This window comes from Coturnix japonica, chromosome 1, assembly GCF_054131305.1.
Source record: "Coturnix japonica strain WE chromosome 1, WE-NBRP24, whole genome shotgun sequence".
In the NCBI taxonomy this organism is placed as follows: Eukaryota; Metazoa; Chordata; class Aves; order Galliformes; family Phasianidae; genus Coturnix; species Coturnix japonica.
The window spans coordinates 44,551,225-44,565,447 of record NC_140663.1 but is presented as its reverse complement, the minus strand read 5'-3'; the positions used below and the strand labels follow the sequence as shown (position 1 = coordinate 44,565,447).

The window sequence follows — 14,223 nt, the reverse complement described above, 5'->3', positions numbered from 1 at the left end:
AGACTTCTAAAATCATCTCGTCCAACTGTCCGCCTGCCACCAATATTTAACCACTGAACCATGTCCCTCAGTACCACATCGACACATTTCTTAAACACTTCCAGGAATGGTGACCACACCACCTCCCTGGGCAGCCTGTGCCGCTACCTGACCACTCTTTTGGAGCTGTTTTTCCTTATATCCCACACTTTCCACAAAAATGCTGTTTGGAGATAGTGACCATCAAAGCTACATAAAATGCATGCACTCCAGCAAGGCAAACACTTTCACTCTTTAGTAGGTTCTTTGTCAATAATAGTTTATTCTTGGTGTCCCAAGCCAGAAAGATTTAACTAGATATGAGAAGCAGGCTGCTCATAGGAGAAAGAAAAGCAACAAATTGCACAACAGCTATTTCATCTTCTCATGGTCATATAAGTATAAGCTTGACATTAGAGCCTTGTTACTTTTCATTCCACGCTACACCTCTCTCAATGACAATTTTCCCATCCGTCAGTAAGGGCCATAGGATCTGAAGCTCTGATTTTTTAAAGTGCTTTATGTCTTGCTGGTCCACGAGCTCTACATGTTGCAGAGAGCAGTCGCGTATGTCCCACACAGCCTTAACTGGTGAGTCCTGAAGAAGCAGCAGACAGAAAACTCTGCAGCAGGTCTGTGCAAATTGCTTTTGATCCGCATTTCTCAGATGAACGTTAGCGTGCTGAAAATAAAGAACAGTTTTCACAGCTTCATAGTATGACTTCGATGAGCAGACCTTGCTTCCCTACTCAGATTCTGTGCAGATGCCCTGCAGGATCCAAACACTGAAGTTCATTTGTCAAAGCTGAGGATGCTCTTTAAGTGGGACAGGCAGGGGTAGAGGGCCACCTAAAAGGACCTTCTATTTACTAAGGCTTGGCTTCTAGACCATAATGACATCCAGCAGCTGTCTGTATTTCCTCATACACAAGAGTTTCACAAAGAGCTTGTCAAGGCTCAGATTTTGAAAGGGCCCAGCAAGCTGCAAAAGAATGAAGGTGCTCCCTGGGAGCTTCATGTATATGCATTTCCAGAGGGAAAAAACTGGTCTGTAGTTCATTTGGATAGCAAGTGGGCTGTGAATGCACCAACAGCTTCTGCAAGCTTTCCCCTGCCTTCACAGGGATTTGACTGCTTGTGCTCAGGGTCAGCTCTGATACAGCATGGCTGTACAACTTTGGATCAGATTGCTGCAAAAACAACAAAGCTGGCAAAAGGAGTGACGTGAGAAGTTATGGGAAGCCTCATCTGAGGCCTCAACCCACATGCTCCTCACCTCCCATCACAGGAGCTGCTTCAGGATCAAGGGTGCCTGCGCCCAATTTTGTATCGTTTCATCCGATCCATAGACCAGTTTCTCAGTTAAACCTCAGCTTGCCTTGTCACTGCGGGCTTACCTGGTTGGTGATCACCTCTCTGTGACTGACCCTGATCACTGTCACCAAAAATGCTCTGCTCACCTTGCTTTGTTCTGGTAGGACTTTGCCCTTGCTGGTGAGAGCACTGCCCTGCCTGTCTTGCTGCTCCCCACTGCTCCTGATACAGCTCTGGGGAGGTAAAAGGACACGTACAGCTCTGGTCATGTCTATGGGAATATATGGGAGCATCTGGGCAGGAAGTCCTAAACTCCAAACAGAAGAGAGACCTATTCCATTTTGTAACAAACTGCATAGAAACATGAATCCCTGCCCTTAATTCAGGACTCTATCTTTACTTACCGTAATAATTTTGCAAATGCCTGAGTCGTTATGGTAATAACTATATCTTAAGAGTTTCAAAATAGCTAGCATCTGCTCCTAAAAATGAAGCACAGCACAAAACAGACTGTTAGCATGTGACCCAAGCAGTTCACTGCCTGAGGGCTGGGAGTTGGTGTTTTTCAGATCATGTCAATTAGAGATAGAAAAGCTTCCAGCTTCAGGCTGTGCAGGAAGATCCCATAAAAGCAACATGCATCTGGGAAATGCTTTCTGCATTTGTAAGTGTGCCTCAGATGCAATTCAGCCACGCAGCATGTGTCTGCGGGACAGAGAAGGGTTGCTGAAGCTCAGCTTTCCACTCTCCCATCCCTCTCAGCTCATAACTTATCCCCACTGTCATTGCCCGTATACTTTGAACAGCATCTCTAGCAGAAGCTGAGCTCTAAATAAAGGTAGCCCTTTATCCCGCTGTCTGGGCATAGTTACACAAAGATATCAAGTACTTGTATGTAGCTGTTTGCAGCATAATCTGGAGGTGGAAAGCCAAGGGTTTGGAGTATGTCAGTTTTTCTCATCTCAGTATCTCTCTCACAGGCAACAAACAGATTCTGTAATGCAAAGAGAACATCTGATCACAACAGCAGTCACAGTGAAATGAGAAGCACGATGTAGGAGGCATGGGCTGAAACCGCATCTGTATCACAGTAAGCTGCAGGATCCCCAATTGGCTCAAATACTTCTTTAATACCTGGGAAATTAGCTATTTCTGTGAGCTGTTTGTATGTTAAGGCCATTCTTCAGTATCCATGTGCTAAGAAGTGCTTCACCTCACCCTTGTCCTTCAAACTCTACCATTTTGATCCTTCCTTTCAGACACCCTCAGGATCAGAGTAAAGAGTCAGCTGTCAGACTAGCATCTCCCATACAGTACTTAAAGCGTCAACCATAAGGAAACTGGGCTATGTTTTCCTTAATGTGGCTGAGATGTGGGACCGGGACTTGAACATGACCTTCTGAAAGGCAGAAGGAAGCAAGTCTCTGACAGCTTTCTCTCTTCTAGCATTACACGGGCCCTGCTGGACTGGAACAACAGAGCTTGTAGTCTCATTAGTCTCATACAGAAGTACTAAACGCTCAAAGTCTGCTGTATTGGCTGTAGAATATCAATTTGATAAGATTCAGATTGATAAAGCGGACACGAGCAAACCTGAATTATCATGCTGGCAGTTTGATAGGACCAACGGGCTGAGCTGTTCCAGCACTTCCCCCATTCTTGTAACTTAAGCTTCTTAAACATTTCCAGCACAGCAGACAAGCGCAGAGGGTCATTGATGTTCTCAGACTGCTTGTGCATGCTCATTGCTTGAGACAAGAGATTTTGGTTTCTAGAACAAGGAAGGAATCCAAAAAGTTAGCTAAGACAAGATGAAACAGTGGCACAGTGGTAGGAATGTTGCTTGCAACTCCGGAGGCCCTGGTTTGAATCCCCCCTGTGGCGCAAGTGGTAGAAGTGCCGCTCTGCTACACAGGAGGCTCAAATCCCAGGGGTTGGACTCGATGATCTCTACGGTCCCTTCCAACCCACACGAGACTGTTAAAAAGTGGATGAATGTAACTGTTTTGCAGCATGTTATTAATCTATTTTATGAATACCATATTTTCTACGGTGTATTTCCCAACTGTACCATCCTAGCTCAATGGTATGAACAATCTGCTTTTGTGTAGGAAATACTGTTTCACCAATTCAGTTTTGCATGGTTGTAATAGAATACAATCAAAGAGCAGTATTTATGTCATTGTCTGCTGATTACTTTTATTAACACGTTCACCTTGGGAACATCTCCTTTCTAGGAGAAGGCAAACTGTCTTCCAGCAATCAGAGTCTGGCTAGTCAGAAGTCTGGGGAGAAGGTGTCTAGGCTGCCTTCTCAAAACAACAACAACAAAAGAGTCTCTTTGGAATCGGGGAAACAAGAAGTGTGTGGCTCTTCAGTGTAAGAACATGCACTGCATTAGGAATCTGAACAAATTCCTTACCGTGCCTCTAGCTTTCTGATCTTCTCCTTGAGCTTCTCACATTCTTCTTTCTCTCGAGCCTCTTTTTGGATGGCCCTTCCAGAAAATATACTGCAACAAATTTATTTTGTGAGATCTGTTCCTTTGTATTTGGATACTGGGATCATGGTAGACTTGTCCCCACGGAATCCCCCAAAATTCCACTAAAAATGCTGTCGGGTGGGAAGGCGTAGAACACCCAGGAAAGACTTCACATAACCAGCTAAATAATCTCCCCAGAAGCTCCCACCTAGGACTCAGAGCAAGGGGAGAGCTATTGAGAGTAGGAGAAAGGGAGGTGGGGTTACAAGGATCAGAGGTGAGACAAGAAGACTGCACTGGGCTTGAGGAAAACACAGGTATTCCCCACTGGTTAGAATCTCATCTCTTCTCCAGTTTTCTTCTTTAACTTCAAAATGTTATCATCATGCATCCCATAACTAAGCTTGCCATTATTTGAGTCCACGGTCTGGGAACCTTTGCCTGACATCAACTCAAGTCTCAAACTCTGAGATAATCCTGAAGAAATCTCCCAGGTTTCAGAACATGTGAACGTTTCTCCTACTTACTGTCTTTGCTATCAGGCTATACAGAACTGCACATCTGAAAACCGCCCGTCACCCTAAGGATACTCCAACCTTATTCAGAAACTTTAGAATACCACAAGTTGTCCTCACTGAAATCCCAACAGGAAAGCTACAAAGCTGTGTAGTGTTCAGGACTGGTTTGGAAATCCAACTACACCAATTGAAGTTATTCCCTCCTGACCTTGGTTATTGAGGATTATTTCTGTATGCATTTTATACTCATTAATTTGGTTACTTTTTCTTTTTCTTTTTCTTTTTCTTTTTCTTTTTCTTTTTCTTTTTCTTTTTCTTTTTCTTTTTCTTTTTCTTTTTCTTTTTCTTTCTCTTTTTCTTTTTCTTTTTCTTTTTCTTTTTCTTTTTCTTTTTCTTTTTCTTTTTCTTTTTCTTTTTCTTTTCTCTTTTCTTCTTCTCTTTTTCTTTTTCTTTTTCTTTTTCTTTTTCTTTTTCTTTTTCTTTTTCTTTTTCTTTTTCTTTTTCTTTTTCTTTCTTTCTTTCTTTCTTTCTTTCTTTCTTTCTTTCTTTCTTTCTTTCTTTCTTTCTTTCTTTCTTTCTTTCTTTCTTTCTTTCTTTCTTTCTTTCTTTCTTTCTTTCTTTCTTTCTTTCTTTCTTTCTTTCTTTCTTTCTTTCTTTCTTTCTTTCTTTCTTTCTTTCTTTCTTTCTTTCTTTCTTTCTTTCTTTCTTTCTTTCTTTCTTTCTTTCTTTCTTTCTTTCTTTCTTTCTTTCTTTCTTTCTTTCTTTCTTTCTTTCCTTCCTGATGAACAGCATCCCTTTTTCTTCCCACCATTCCAGCACTGTCTGACTCTGCACATCTACTCGAAGTGTCCTCAGCATTACCTTTACCACCTCTTCATCCTTTGGTGCACGTGCCTTTACCTTCGGGGATATTCTTAATGCAGCCATTACCTGTTCAGCAAAGTAGTTACATGGAAACTAAAGTTTATACCACAACATGATGATTTCCTTTTACATGTCATGGCAATGAACTCTGCACTCCATGACAACCTGCCTCGGAGCTTATAACCAGCTATCAAATGGGGTCAAATAGAAGACAGTAAGTTTGATGCACCTTGGAGAACAGAGCTGTGGTAACCAAAGTTTGAACATGTTTCAGTAAAAATCATAACAACATTTATGATTTTCCCTTCCTGTGAATTTGTAATACATATAGTCACAGTACCTGCAGCACTTCTCCAGAAACTGTAGTCGAGCCTCACAATCATTACGCCAGGACCTATTCACACTGTCCATCAGTCCATTGAGGAAGAATGAAATGATAAAACACATTACAGTCAGCACACCTTTGCAACACGGATCAAGCCCTGTCACATGGCTGAAAACAGATCTGGAGTAGCAGAGTCATCTGCAGCTCTGCCTTCTCTGCACTGCTTATCTGCAACTTGTGACTAAGTTCTGCCACACAGCACAGTCTTTTCTTGCTTGCTCATTTTTCTTGCTTGCTTGTTTGCTTTGTTTGCTTGCAAGGTTAATCATGTGTCTAACCTGGCCCACGCATGCCACAGCAGTGCTGTCCTAAGGCTACACTGGGCCAGGCACAAGCTGGGTTATGTTTTTATTGGCAGTGCTGTCAGCTTCAGCAAGTTAGGTAGTGTCAGGGTGAGGTGACAGTCAACATGCATCTGATTTTGTCTCTGGAAAGAGCCCTTGGATTTCCTTTGCAGCTGTCGAGGTGCCTGCTGTCCTAACAACCCTTGCCATAAAGGCTGGGAGCACTGAAGGACAGTAGCGAAACTGCAGGAGTCCACCACTACAGACCACAAGAATGAGTATTTAGAAGATAATTTCTGGTCACCAGACTCACCTACATTCTTTTTCCAGCTGCTCCACCTTTTCTAACATACCAACACTTAATGTCTCCTTCTCTGAAATATTGGTTCCATAGGCCAAAGTATCCATTTGTTGCGGGATATTTACTGTTTTTCTTCTGGGGTAAAAAAAAAGAAACAAAAGAAAAAAAAAAGGAAAGAAAAAAAAAAAGGGAATTCTGAAAATAAAGAATAAAAGAATAAAAAAAGATGACATACCCTGAAGATGTACCTTCTAAAAGACAGGCAGCCTCACGAGCAGATAGTCCATGGCTACATCACTGCTAGTGAACAGATCAGAGCCAGGGTACCAGCTTCATGGCGCACGATGGCTCAGCACACTTCTAGATGCAGTTTTGGCAGTTTCTAACCTCTGTGCCCTGTTTGGGGTCTTCATGAAGAAACACCAACTAACTATAGCAAATGTAGTCCCAAGCTCAGGTGCTCCTTCAGCTCAGGTACAGGTAGGGTACGCAGCAAGCTCCTTCCCACAGCAAGGCAGCATCAGGCAAAGCCTATGCATCAGTTTATGCAGATCCACATCTGCATGACTGCTGCAAGGGGCTGTCATGCCCTTCTCTGCCATGACTTTCCTATTCCTCTCCCACTGAAATGGATTTTGGTTTTGTTTACTTGATTGCACTGGTTTTCAGCTATGTCGATTGATCTTTAACTAAGGACACCTGTTTTTCATTGAATTAGGGTTAAACACGGTAAATTTACCCAGAGACAACCCCTGTGCAACATACCTGATGTCTTCTGAAGTTTCCTCTCTAGGATAAGCGTCTGTACACTCTTCTTCAAGCATCTTGTGTTGGTTGAAGATGCAAGACATTAATCTATCCACTCGCTTACCACAGGAGAAAATGTTTGCCCAAAAGAGCAGCAGTACAAGTGACTGTGCTGCTGAGTGCACAAGAAGCTACTGCAAGTGTCAGGCACTTGTTTTCCCTCTGTGAACTTCAGCTCCTCCTTTTTATGGGTAATAGCAGTTATTCTTGTAATTGCAGTTACACTATAATCTCTCTCGTGATTAGAGACGGGAATGGGCTGGTTTCGTGTTGCTGCCAGAGCAGTATCGGTTTCATTTTAGTTGGACAGCTGTATTCCGCTGTAGCTCCAGGTCTGTGCACCTCTGTTCTGCTGTCAGCTATGGCCAGCAGTTCGGTCTTCGTTGTTTCGATAGATTTTGGCACGTCCTACAGTGGGTACTGTTATTCCCTTGCTTCGGGCACAGACCAAATCCGCCAGGTGTACTGGGGAATGGAACATGGGTACAAGACCCCAAAGACGCCCACTTGCATCCTGTTCAACCAGAATCAGGAGTTCAAGAAATTTGGCTATGATGCTGTGATGAAATACAAGAACTTGCCACCCGGTGAAGTTGACAAGTGGTACTTCTTCCAGAACTTCAAGATGAGCCTGTACGACAGGGTATGTTCCTGCTTATGGGATCAGGGCTATTTGTTTATTGGAGGGATTAGGGCTAAAGGAAGAGGTGAAGGGAGCTGGGCAGTTTGTCTGGTGAAGATCAGAGTAGTTAAATAGCACTTTGTTAAATGGAAGAAGAAGTTATTTATGTTGTTGATAAGCTAGAGGCTTTATGGGCTTTTCCTTTTTGGTGGTATTCATTGTCTTCTAAAGGGAACAACAGAAGTGCTATGCGATTTGAAGTTTGGCAGCCTCAAGGTCATAGACAGGGCTCTTTCCATGTTGTACACTTATGCTGTCCTCTCTCTCCCTCTCTTGAAGGGATATGCTGAAGCCAATTTATGGGTGCCCAGCCGTCATTCTTCTCAGAAGGCTCTGTGCTTGCTCAGAATTGTTCACAGCATCTCTGGGTTGATTTCTTCAGCCAAACACGGAACTACAGAATGGTTTGGGTTGGAAGGAACCTTTAAGACCATCTCATTCCAGCCCTGCTGCTCTAGGCAGGTACACCTCCTTCTAGACCAGGTTTGCTTAAAGATCCATCCAGCCTGGCCTTGAATGCTTTCAGGGAGGAGGCATTCACTATTTCACTGGGCAACCCGTTCCAGGGTCTCATCACCTTCACAATAATATAATGCTACTCTAGAGCTTCCTCATCTATGCACCAGGGTCCCACAGGGTCTTTCACCTTTTACTGCTTTGTGACCACTGAAGTTTACGTTTTCTAAGTGCCACTGTCTGCTTTTACTGGTTCTTTTTGGATCTGTGTTTTTTATTTTACTGTGGATATTCTCTACATTAGTGTTTCTCTGCTGTGAGAGCTTGCACATGGTCTTTCTGTGTGTGCCTGTTAGCATGGAATAACCCTGGACCTGCCTATGTATGGCTGCAGAAGATCCCAGGTTGATGGAGTTGGTGATCTAGTTTATGATCCTTGTGCTGTACGGCCAACTTTGCTGCCCAAGCAGAACAAAGAGAAACACATGCGGTGAAAGCTGGCTCCTGAAACATCTTTGGATGCACTCAAATATTTCCACTCTTCCTAGACAGAACCAGTAACCAGGAACTGATGGAGGGAGTTTAGAGCAGCCATTTGCTTCAGGATTCAGGTTCATCCAGGCAGACACATAAGACCATAAACCCAGAGGGTATATTACAGAGTAACTGTATCAGAACATAAGTGTATTTGTACATAATTTTGTCCTGTGTATTTTTTTTATCTGCACACACACAAACACATGAGCAATCTGAAATCTCTATGCACATGCTTGGGAAACATAGGATTATGTCACATAGAAAGAACAGTTCTCCCCCAGCACTGCTCAGTTTGGCCTACAGGGTCTTTATACAACCTGGAACAGGAAAAACAGTCAGCTAAATCAGCCACACTTGTATCTTGTCTATTGAAATACTGCAAGGTTTGATGGCTGACCTGTGTCAGTTAGATTTCAGTTGGCCACATAGCGAAGTCATTTTGGGGAATTTACTGAACTATGGAGACAGGATGTCGTTCTGTAACACACTTTGTGCACTGCTCCTGTCCTCAGTGTATGGAGGACAGGACAGTTCTCAAGGCTGCCACATATAACCCCAAAGACATTTAAACTATTTTCTGTCAACTGTAGAAAGTCACTTCTGACATGATGCTGGAAGCCAGCAATGGAAAGACCCTTCCTGCACTGTTGGTCTTTGCTGAAAGCCTGCGCTACATGGAGCAACATGCCATGAAGAATATCCAGGAGGCCTCTTTCAATACTGTCTGTGACCCTGAGGAGATCACCTGGGTTATTACTGTCCCAGCCATATGGACTGCAGCTGCCAAGCAGTTCATGCGGCTGGCAGCAAAGGAGGTAAAGGCAGTAGTTATCTCACTTCTCACATTCTCTTCTGAGATTACTTAGTCTGTATTTTGAGTTTTTCTTTATCGGAGTGAAAACTCTTGTTATGCATGATATGTGTGCAGGAAAATGTCCCAAGCTGGCGATAACAAAAGCTTTGCCCTTTCCCCTGTGGCTGTGCAGAACTGAGCCCACAGAAATCAGGAGTGCAAGAGCCATTACCCCACAGTGGGTGAGAGCAGCCTCACTAGCAGCTGGTGTCCATGCAGCAGTGATCTTGTCACCTTTTCTAGACTGACACTTATCTTGTGATTTCAGGCAGGACTTATCTCTGACATGACTTCTGAGAAGCTGATTATTGCCCTGGAGCCAGAGGCTGCATCACTCTGGTGTAAACAGCTTCCACAGGAAGGGTTTCTTACAGAGGGCAGCAACAGTAAAAAGTTTGAAGACTCCCCTGGGATCCAGTACGTTGTTGTTGACTGTGGAGGTAATCTTCTCCCTTCTTAATGAGTACACATTTGCTGGGTGCAGAGCATGGGTGTTTGCAGCCCTGAATATGGGGGGTCCCAAAGGACCACAGTGCTTGGGCTCCACTTCTCTGCTTGTCATGGGATTTTTATTTTGGTTTCTCACTAAAGGAAACTTCATGGACAAGAAGAAAAACGGGAGGAGAAAATGGGTCTTCTAAGGTAATTTAGAGAGAAGATCTGACTTCATTCATGTGTGTGCATGTGTCTGTGTAGGTGGCACGGTAGACATCACAGTACACGAGATCCAAGAAGACTGTTGCCTGAAGGAGCTACACAAGGCGTCCGGAGGTGGATGGGGAGGAAACAGAGTGGATGAAAACTTCATTGCGTTTCTCAGGGAGATATTTGATGATGGTGTATGGGATGAATATGTAGAGACTTGCCCTTCTGAATTACAGCAGATGATGTACAACTTCGGTCTCCAGAAATGCTCTTCTGACAGGGAGGCAGTCTATTTGCACTGCTACTACAGATTGACTACACTTGCAGAAAAAAAGAAGGAAATCTCCCAGTTCTTCAAAAAAGCAGAAGGAGTCACGTGGTGTGACGGGATGATCATGATTACATTTGAGAAAATGAAGAGCTTTTTTGAATACAGTATCAAAAATATTATTGTTGCTCTGAAAGAAATCCTTGACAAGCCTGAGATGGCCAAGGTCCAGTACATTTTGCTTGTGGGAGGCTTTGCATCTAGTGTCATCTTGAGAGATGAGGTCAGGAAGGCTTTTAGTAAGAAGTATCATATACTTTGTCCATTGGAGGCCCAGCTTGCCATTGCAAAAGGGGCTGTTTTATTTGGAATCAATCCAGAAGTTGTTACCTCAAGAATCAGTGCTCGGACATACGGTCTAAGAGTAAGTAGGGATTTTGATCCGGCTATCCATGACATTCGTAATCGAAGAGTCTCAAAAGCTGATGGCTATGTCTATTGCGAAGGTCTCTTCCAGAAACTGGTGGGAGTTGGGGAGTCTGTGAGTATAAATGAAGTTGCCCATTATGATTTCACACCAACAGAACCAGATCAGACATGTGCACTGTTTGCTTTCTATTCCACAGAAAAGCAGGATGCAATGTATGCAGATGAGGAAGGGCTGGAGCTGGTTGGTTCATGCACAGTACCAATGCCAGACACAAAGTTAGGGAGGAAACGCAAACTGAATCTGGATATTAAGTTTGGGCTTACTGAATTTAAAGCCACAGCTACTGATGTTACTTCCAAACAAAGTCGGATAATTACAATAGATTTTTTATCAGTGTAAATACTTGAGTCTTAGAGCAGCATGGCCTATGTGGGAGGTGCCAGCCACCACGATGGAAAGGCAAATGGACCACGAAGTCTGTCATCTGTCCTTCTTCTCACAACAGTAAACAGTTTGCAATTCTGATTCCCTTGTTCCTTCCTTTCTGACATACCTCCAGTAGAATCATCTGCACCTTGACAGTATGTGATACAATGCCCATACCTGTTTCTTTTAGCTTAAGGTCATCATTCAGTCACCTAGAATCATCATCATAGAATCACCGCAGAATGCCTTGGGTTCGAAGGAACCTCAATGATCATCATGTTCCAAGTCCCCTGCCACAGGCAGAGCCACCAGCCTCCACATCTGGTACTAGACCAGGTTGTCCAGGGCCCCATCCAACCTGGTCTTAAACACCTCCAGGGATGGAACATCTACTGCTTCTCTGGGAAGCCTGTTCCAGCAGCTCGCCTCTCTCTCTGCAAAGAACTTCCCCTTGACATCCAATCTAAATCTTCCCTGCTTAAGCTCAAAAACATTCCCCTGTGGGAATACATGAAAGACTGTTCAGAGCAGAAACTGTGGAACAAGATTAATGTCATGAGAAGCAAGGCCAAGAACCAAGGACACCTCCAGAAGAAGAGAAAAACAATGCCAAGTAAGCTTGTGTGATGGCTGCATGATGGCCCTGACTGGAGGAAGGGTGTGTGGCTAGGAATGACTCATGACTCTGACTGGATAAGCTCCCGCGTGCATAGTTAAGGTGTGTTTGTGGAGTGTTTTGTTGACACGTAAAAGCCGCTGGGAAAGTTAATGAATATAAGGGATGTTAGAACCTCTAATAAATGATTTGGATCATTAATATCTCTGTTCATGCCTCAGAAACAGTACTCCCCTTTGTCCTATCACTGTCTACCCTTGTGAAAAGTTGATTCCCTTCCTGTTTATAATCCCCTTTTACTGTAACTCTGCAATGAGGTCTCCTCACAGCCTTCTCCAGGCTGAACAAGCCCAGCTCCCCTCAGCCTGTCTTCATAGTGGAAGTGCTCCAGCCCTCTCACCATCTTCGTGGCCCAACTCTGGACCCTCTCTTGACAACTCCAAAACTTTCCTGTACTGGTAGCCCCAGACCTGGACACAGTATTCCAGATGGGGCCTCAGAAGGGCAGAGCAGAAAAGGACAGTCACCTCCCTGTCCCTGATGGCCATATCTCTTCTGATAGAGCCCAGGATACCATTGGCTTTCTGAGCTGCAAGAATACACTGCTGGCTGGTTTTCACCCACAAGGATCAATAGGTCCTTCTCTGCAGGGCTACTCTCAAGGAGTTCTTCTCCCAGTCTGTATATGTATCTGGGATTAGTATATGTATCTGGGATTAGTCCCAGCCAAGTGCAAAACCTTGCACTTTGCTATGTTGAACCTCCTTAGGTTCACATGGATCTACCTTTTGAGTTTGTTGAGGTCCCTCTGGATGGCATACCTTCCTTCTAATGTGTCAACTAAACCACTCAGCTTGGTGTCATCAGCAAATTTGCTGAGGGTGTCACTGATGATGAAGTTGAACAGCACCAGTCCCAAGACTGAGGCCTGGAGACACCACTCATCATTGGTTTCCACCTGGACATAGTGCCATTCACCACAAGCCTCCATCTACAGCCTTCCAACCAATTCCTTACCCACTGAGTAGGCCAACCCTCAAATCTGTATCCCACCAATTTTGAGATGAGGATGTGGTGGGTGACCATGTCAAAGGCCTTACGTGTGTCCAGGCGGATGACATTGGTCACCTTCCCTTTGTCAACTGATGTCACTCCATCACAGAACGCCACCAGTTTGGTCAGGCAAGACATTCCCTTGGTGAAGCCATGCTGGCTGTCTTGGATCACCTGCTCATCCCTCATGTGCCTTAACATGTCTTCTAGTCATCTCTTCTGTCATCTGTTCCATGATCTTCCCAGGCACAGAGGTGACGCTCATTCACCTGTAGTTCCCTGGGTCCTCCTTCCTCCCTTACTTGTAAATGGGAGTAATGTTTCCCTTTTTCCAGTCCCCAGGGGCTTCAACTGACAGTCACAGCTTTTGAATACTATTGAAAGCAGCTCAGCAACCACATCAGACAACTCCTTTAGAACCCTGGGATGCACGCCATCCGGCCCCAAAGACTTGTACATATTCAGTCTCATGACATTATCACAGAATCACAGAATCACAGAATTCTAGGGGTTGGAAGGGACCTCTAGAGATCATTGAGTACAACCCCCCTGCCAAAACAGGCTCCCTACATCACGTTGCACAGGTAGGTGTCCAGGAGGGCAGGAGGGTCTTGAATATCTCCAGAGAAGGAGACTCCACCACCTCCCTGGGCAGCCTGTTCCAATGCTCCGTCACCCTCACCATAAAGAAGTTCTTGCGCACATCCGTGCAGAACTTCCTATGCTGTAGTTTCATCCCATTACCCCTAGTCCTATCCCCATGCGCTACTTAAAATAGACCAGCCTCACCACTATGGCTCCCACACCTCAAGTATTTATAAACCTGGATCAAGTCCCCTCTCAGCCTTCTTTTTTCAAGGCTAAACAGACCCAGTTCCCTCATATGGGAGATGCTCCAGGCCCTTCCCATCTTAGTGGCCCTCCACTGAACTCTTTCCAAGAGATTCCTGTCTTTTTTGTACTGGGGAGCCCAGAACTGGACACAATATTCCAGATGAGGCCTCACCAGGGCAGAGTAGAGGGGGAGGATCACCTCCTTCGACCTGCTGGACACGCTCTTTTTAATACACCCCAGTATGCCATTGGCTTTTTTGGCTACAATGGCACACTGCTGGCTCATGGTCAATCTGTCGTTCACCAGGACACCCAGGTTCCTCTCAGCAGAGCTCCTCTCCAGCAGGTCTTCCCCCAGCCTGTACTGGTGCACGCAACTATTTCTACCCAGGTGCAAGACTCTACACTTGCTTTTGTTAAACCTCATCCGGTTTCTTACTACCCAGCTCT

At 44.5% G+C, this 14,223-nt stretch overlaps 2 protein-coding genes across 8 annotated transcripts; one reads left to right on the top strand and one right to left on the bottom strand.

The window, feature by feature from the left end:
- Positions 1-277: 277 nt before the first annotated feature.
- Positions 278-7,065, bottom strand: LOC107313428 (uncharacterized). 7 transcript variants are annotated; one of them, XM_085516399.1, is made up of 8 exons: positions 6,932-7,065; positions 6,179-6,361; positions 5,537-5,599; positions 3,755-3,844; positions 2,926-3,103; positions 2,222-2,326; positions 1,737-1,814; positions 278-700 (listed from the first exon to the last, which is right to left on the bottom strand). In XM_085516399.1, exons 1-8 carry the CDS (start codon positions 7,015-7,017, stop codon positions 443-445), a joined length of 1,041 nt encoding a protein of 346 aa, XP_085372525.1. In that variant the 5' UTR covers positions 7,018-7,065; the 3' UTR covers positions 278-442. The 7 variants fall into 7 exon arrangements, with proteins under 7 accessions (XP_085372525.1, XP_085372535.1, XP_015717133.2 ...); XM_085516409.1 differs by having other exon boundaries at positions 6,179-6,301; positions 6,932-7,063; XM_015861647.3 differs by lacking the exon at positions 6,932-7,065 and adding an exon at positions 6,415-6,573 and having other exon boundaries at positions 6,179-6,301.
- A 95-nt stretch (positions 7,066-7,160) lies between these two features.
- On the top strand, positions 7,161-12,087 carry LOC107313402 (heat shock 70 kDa protein 12A-like). Its single transcript, XM_015861574.3, has 4 exons — positions 7,161-7,616; positions 9,239-9,463; positions 9,770-9,941; positions 10,198-12,087. The coding sequence occupies exons 1-4, from the start codon at positions 7,161-7,163 to the stop codon at positions 11,241-11,243; spliced, it is 1,899 nt and encodes a 632-aa protein (XP_015717060.3). The 3' UTR covers positions 11,244-12,087.
- The last annotated feature ends 2,136 nt before the right edge of the window (positions 12,088-14,223 follow it).

Bases quoted from the DNA above. Each gene is read 5' to 3' on its own strand.
- LOC107313428 (XM_085516399.1), bottom strand. From the start codon at position 7,017: ATGTCTTGCATCTTCAACCAACACAAGATGCTTGAAGAAGAGTGTACA. The intron at 6,362-6,931 runs GTATGTTGCACA...CTTTATTTTCAG, and splicing joins GAAACTTCAGAAGACATCAG to AATTCCCTTTTTTTTTTTCT. The intron at 1,815-2,221 runs GTACTTGATATC...CTTCATTTTTAG, and splicing joins CTGCAAACAGCTACATACAA to GAGCAGATGCTAGCTATTTT.
- LOC107313402 (XM_015861574.3), top strand. From the start codon at position 7,161: ATGGGTAATAGCAGTTATTCTTGTAATTGCAGTTACACTATAATCTCT. The intron at 9,464-9,769 runs GTAAAGGCAGTA...TTGTGATTTCAG, and splicing joins TGCGGCTGGCAGCAAAGGAG to GCAGGACTTATCTCTGACAT. The intron at 9,942-10,197 runs GTAATCTTCTCC...GTGTCTGTGTAG, and splicing joins CGTTGTTGTTGACTGTGGAG to GTGGCACGGTAGACATCACA.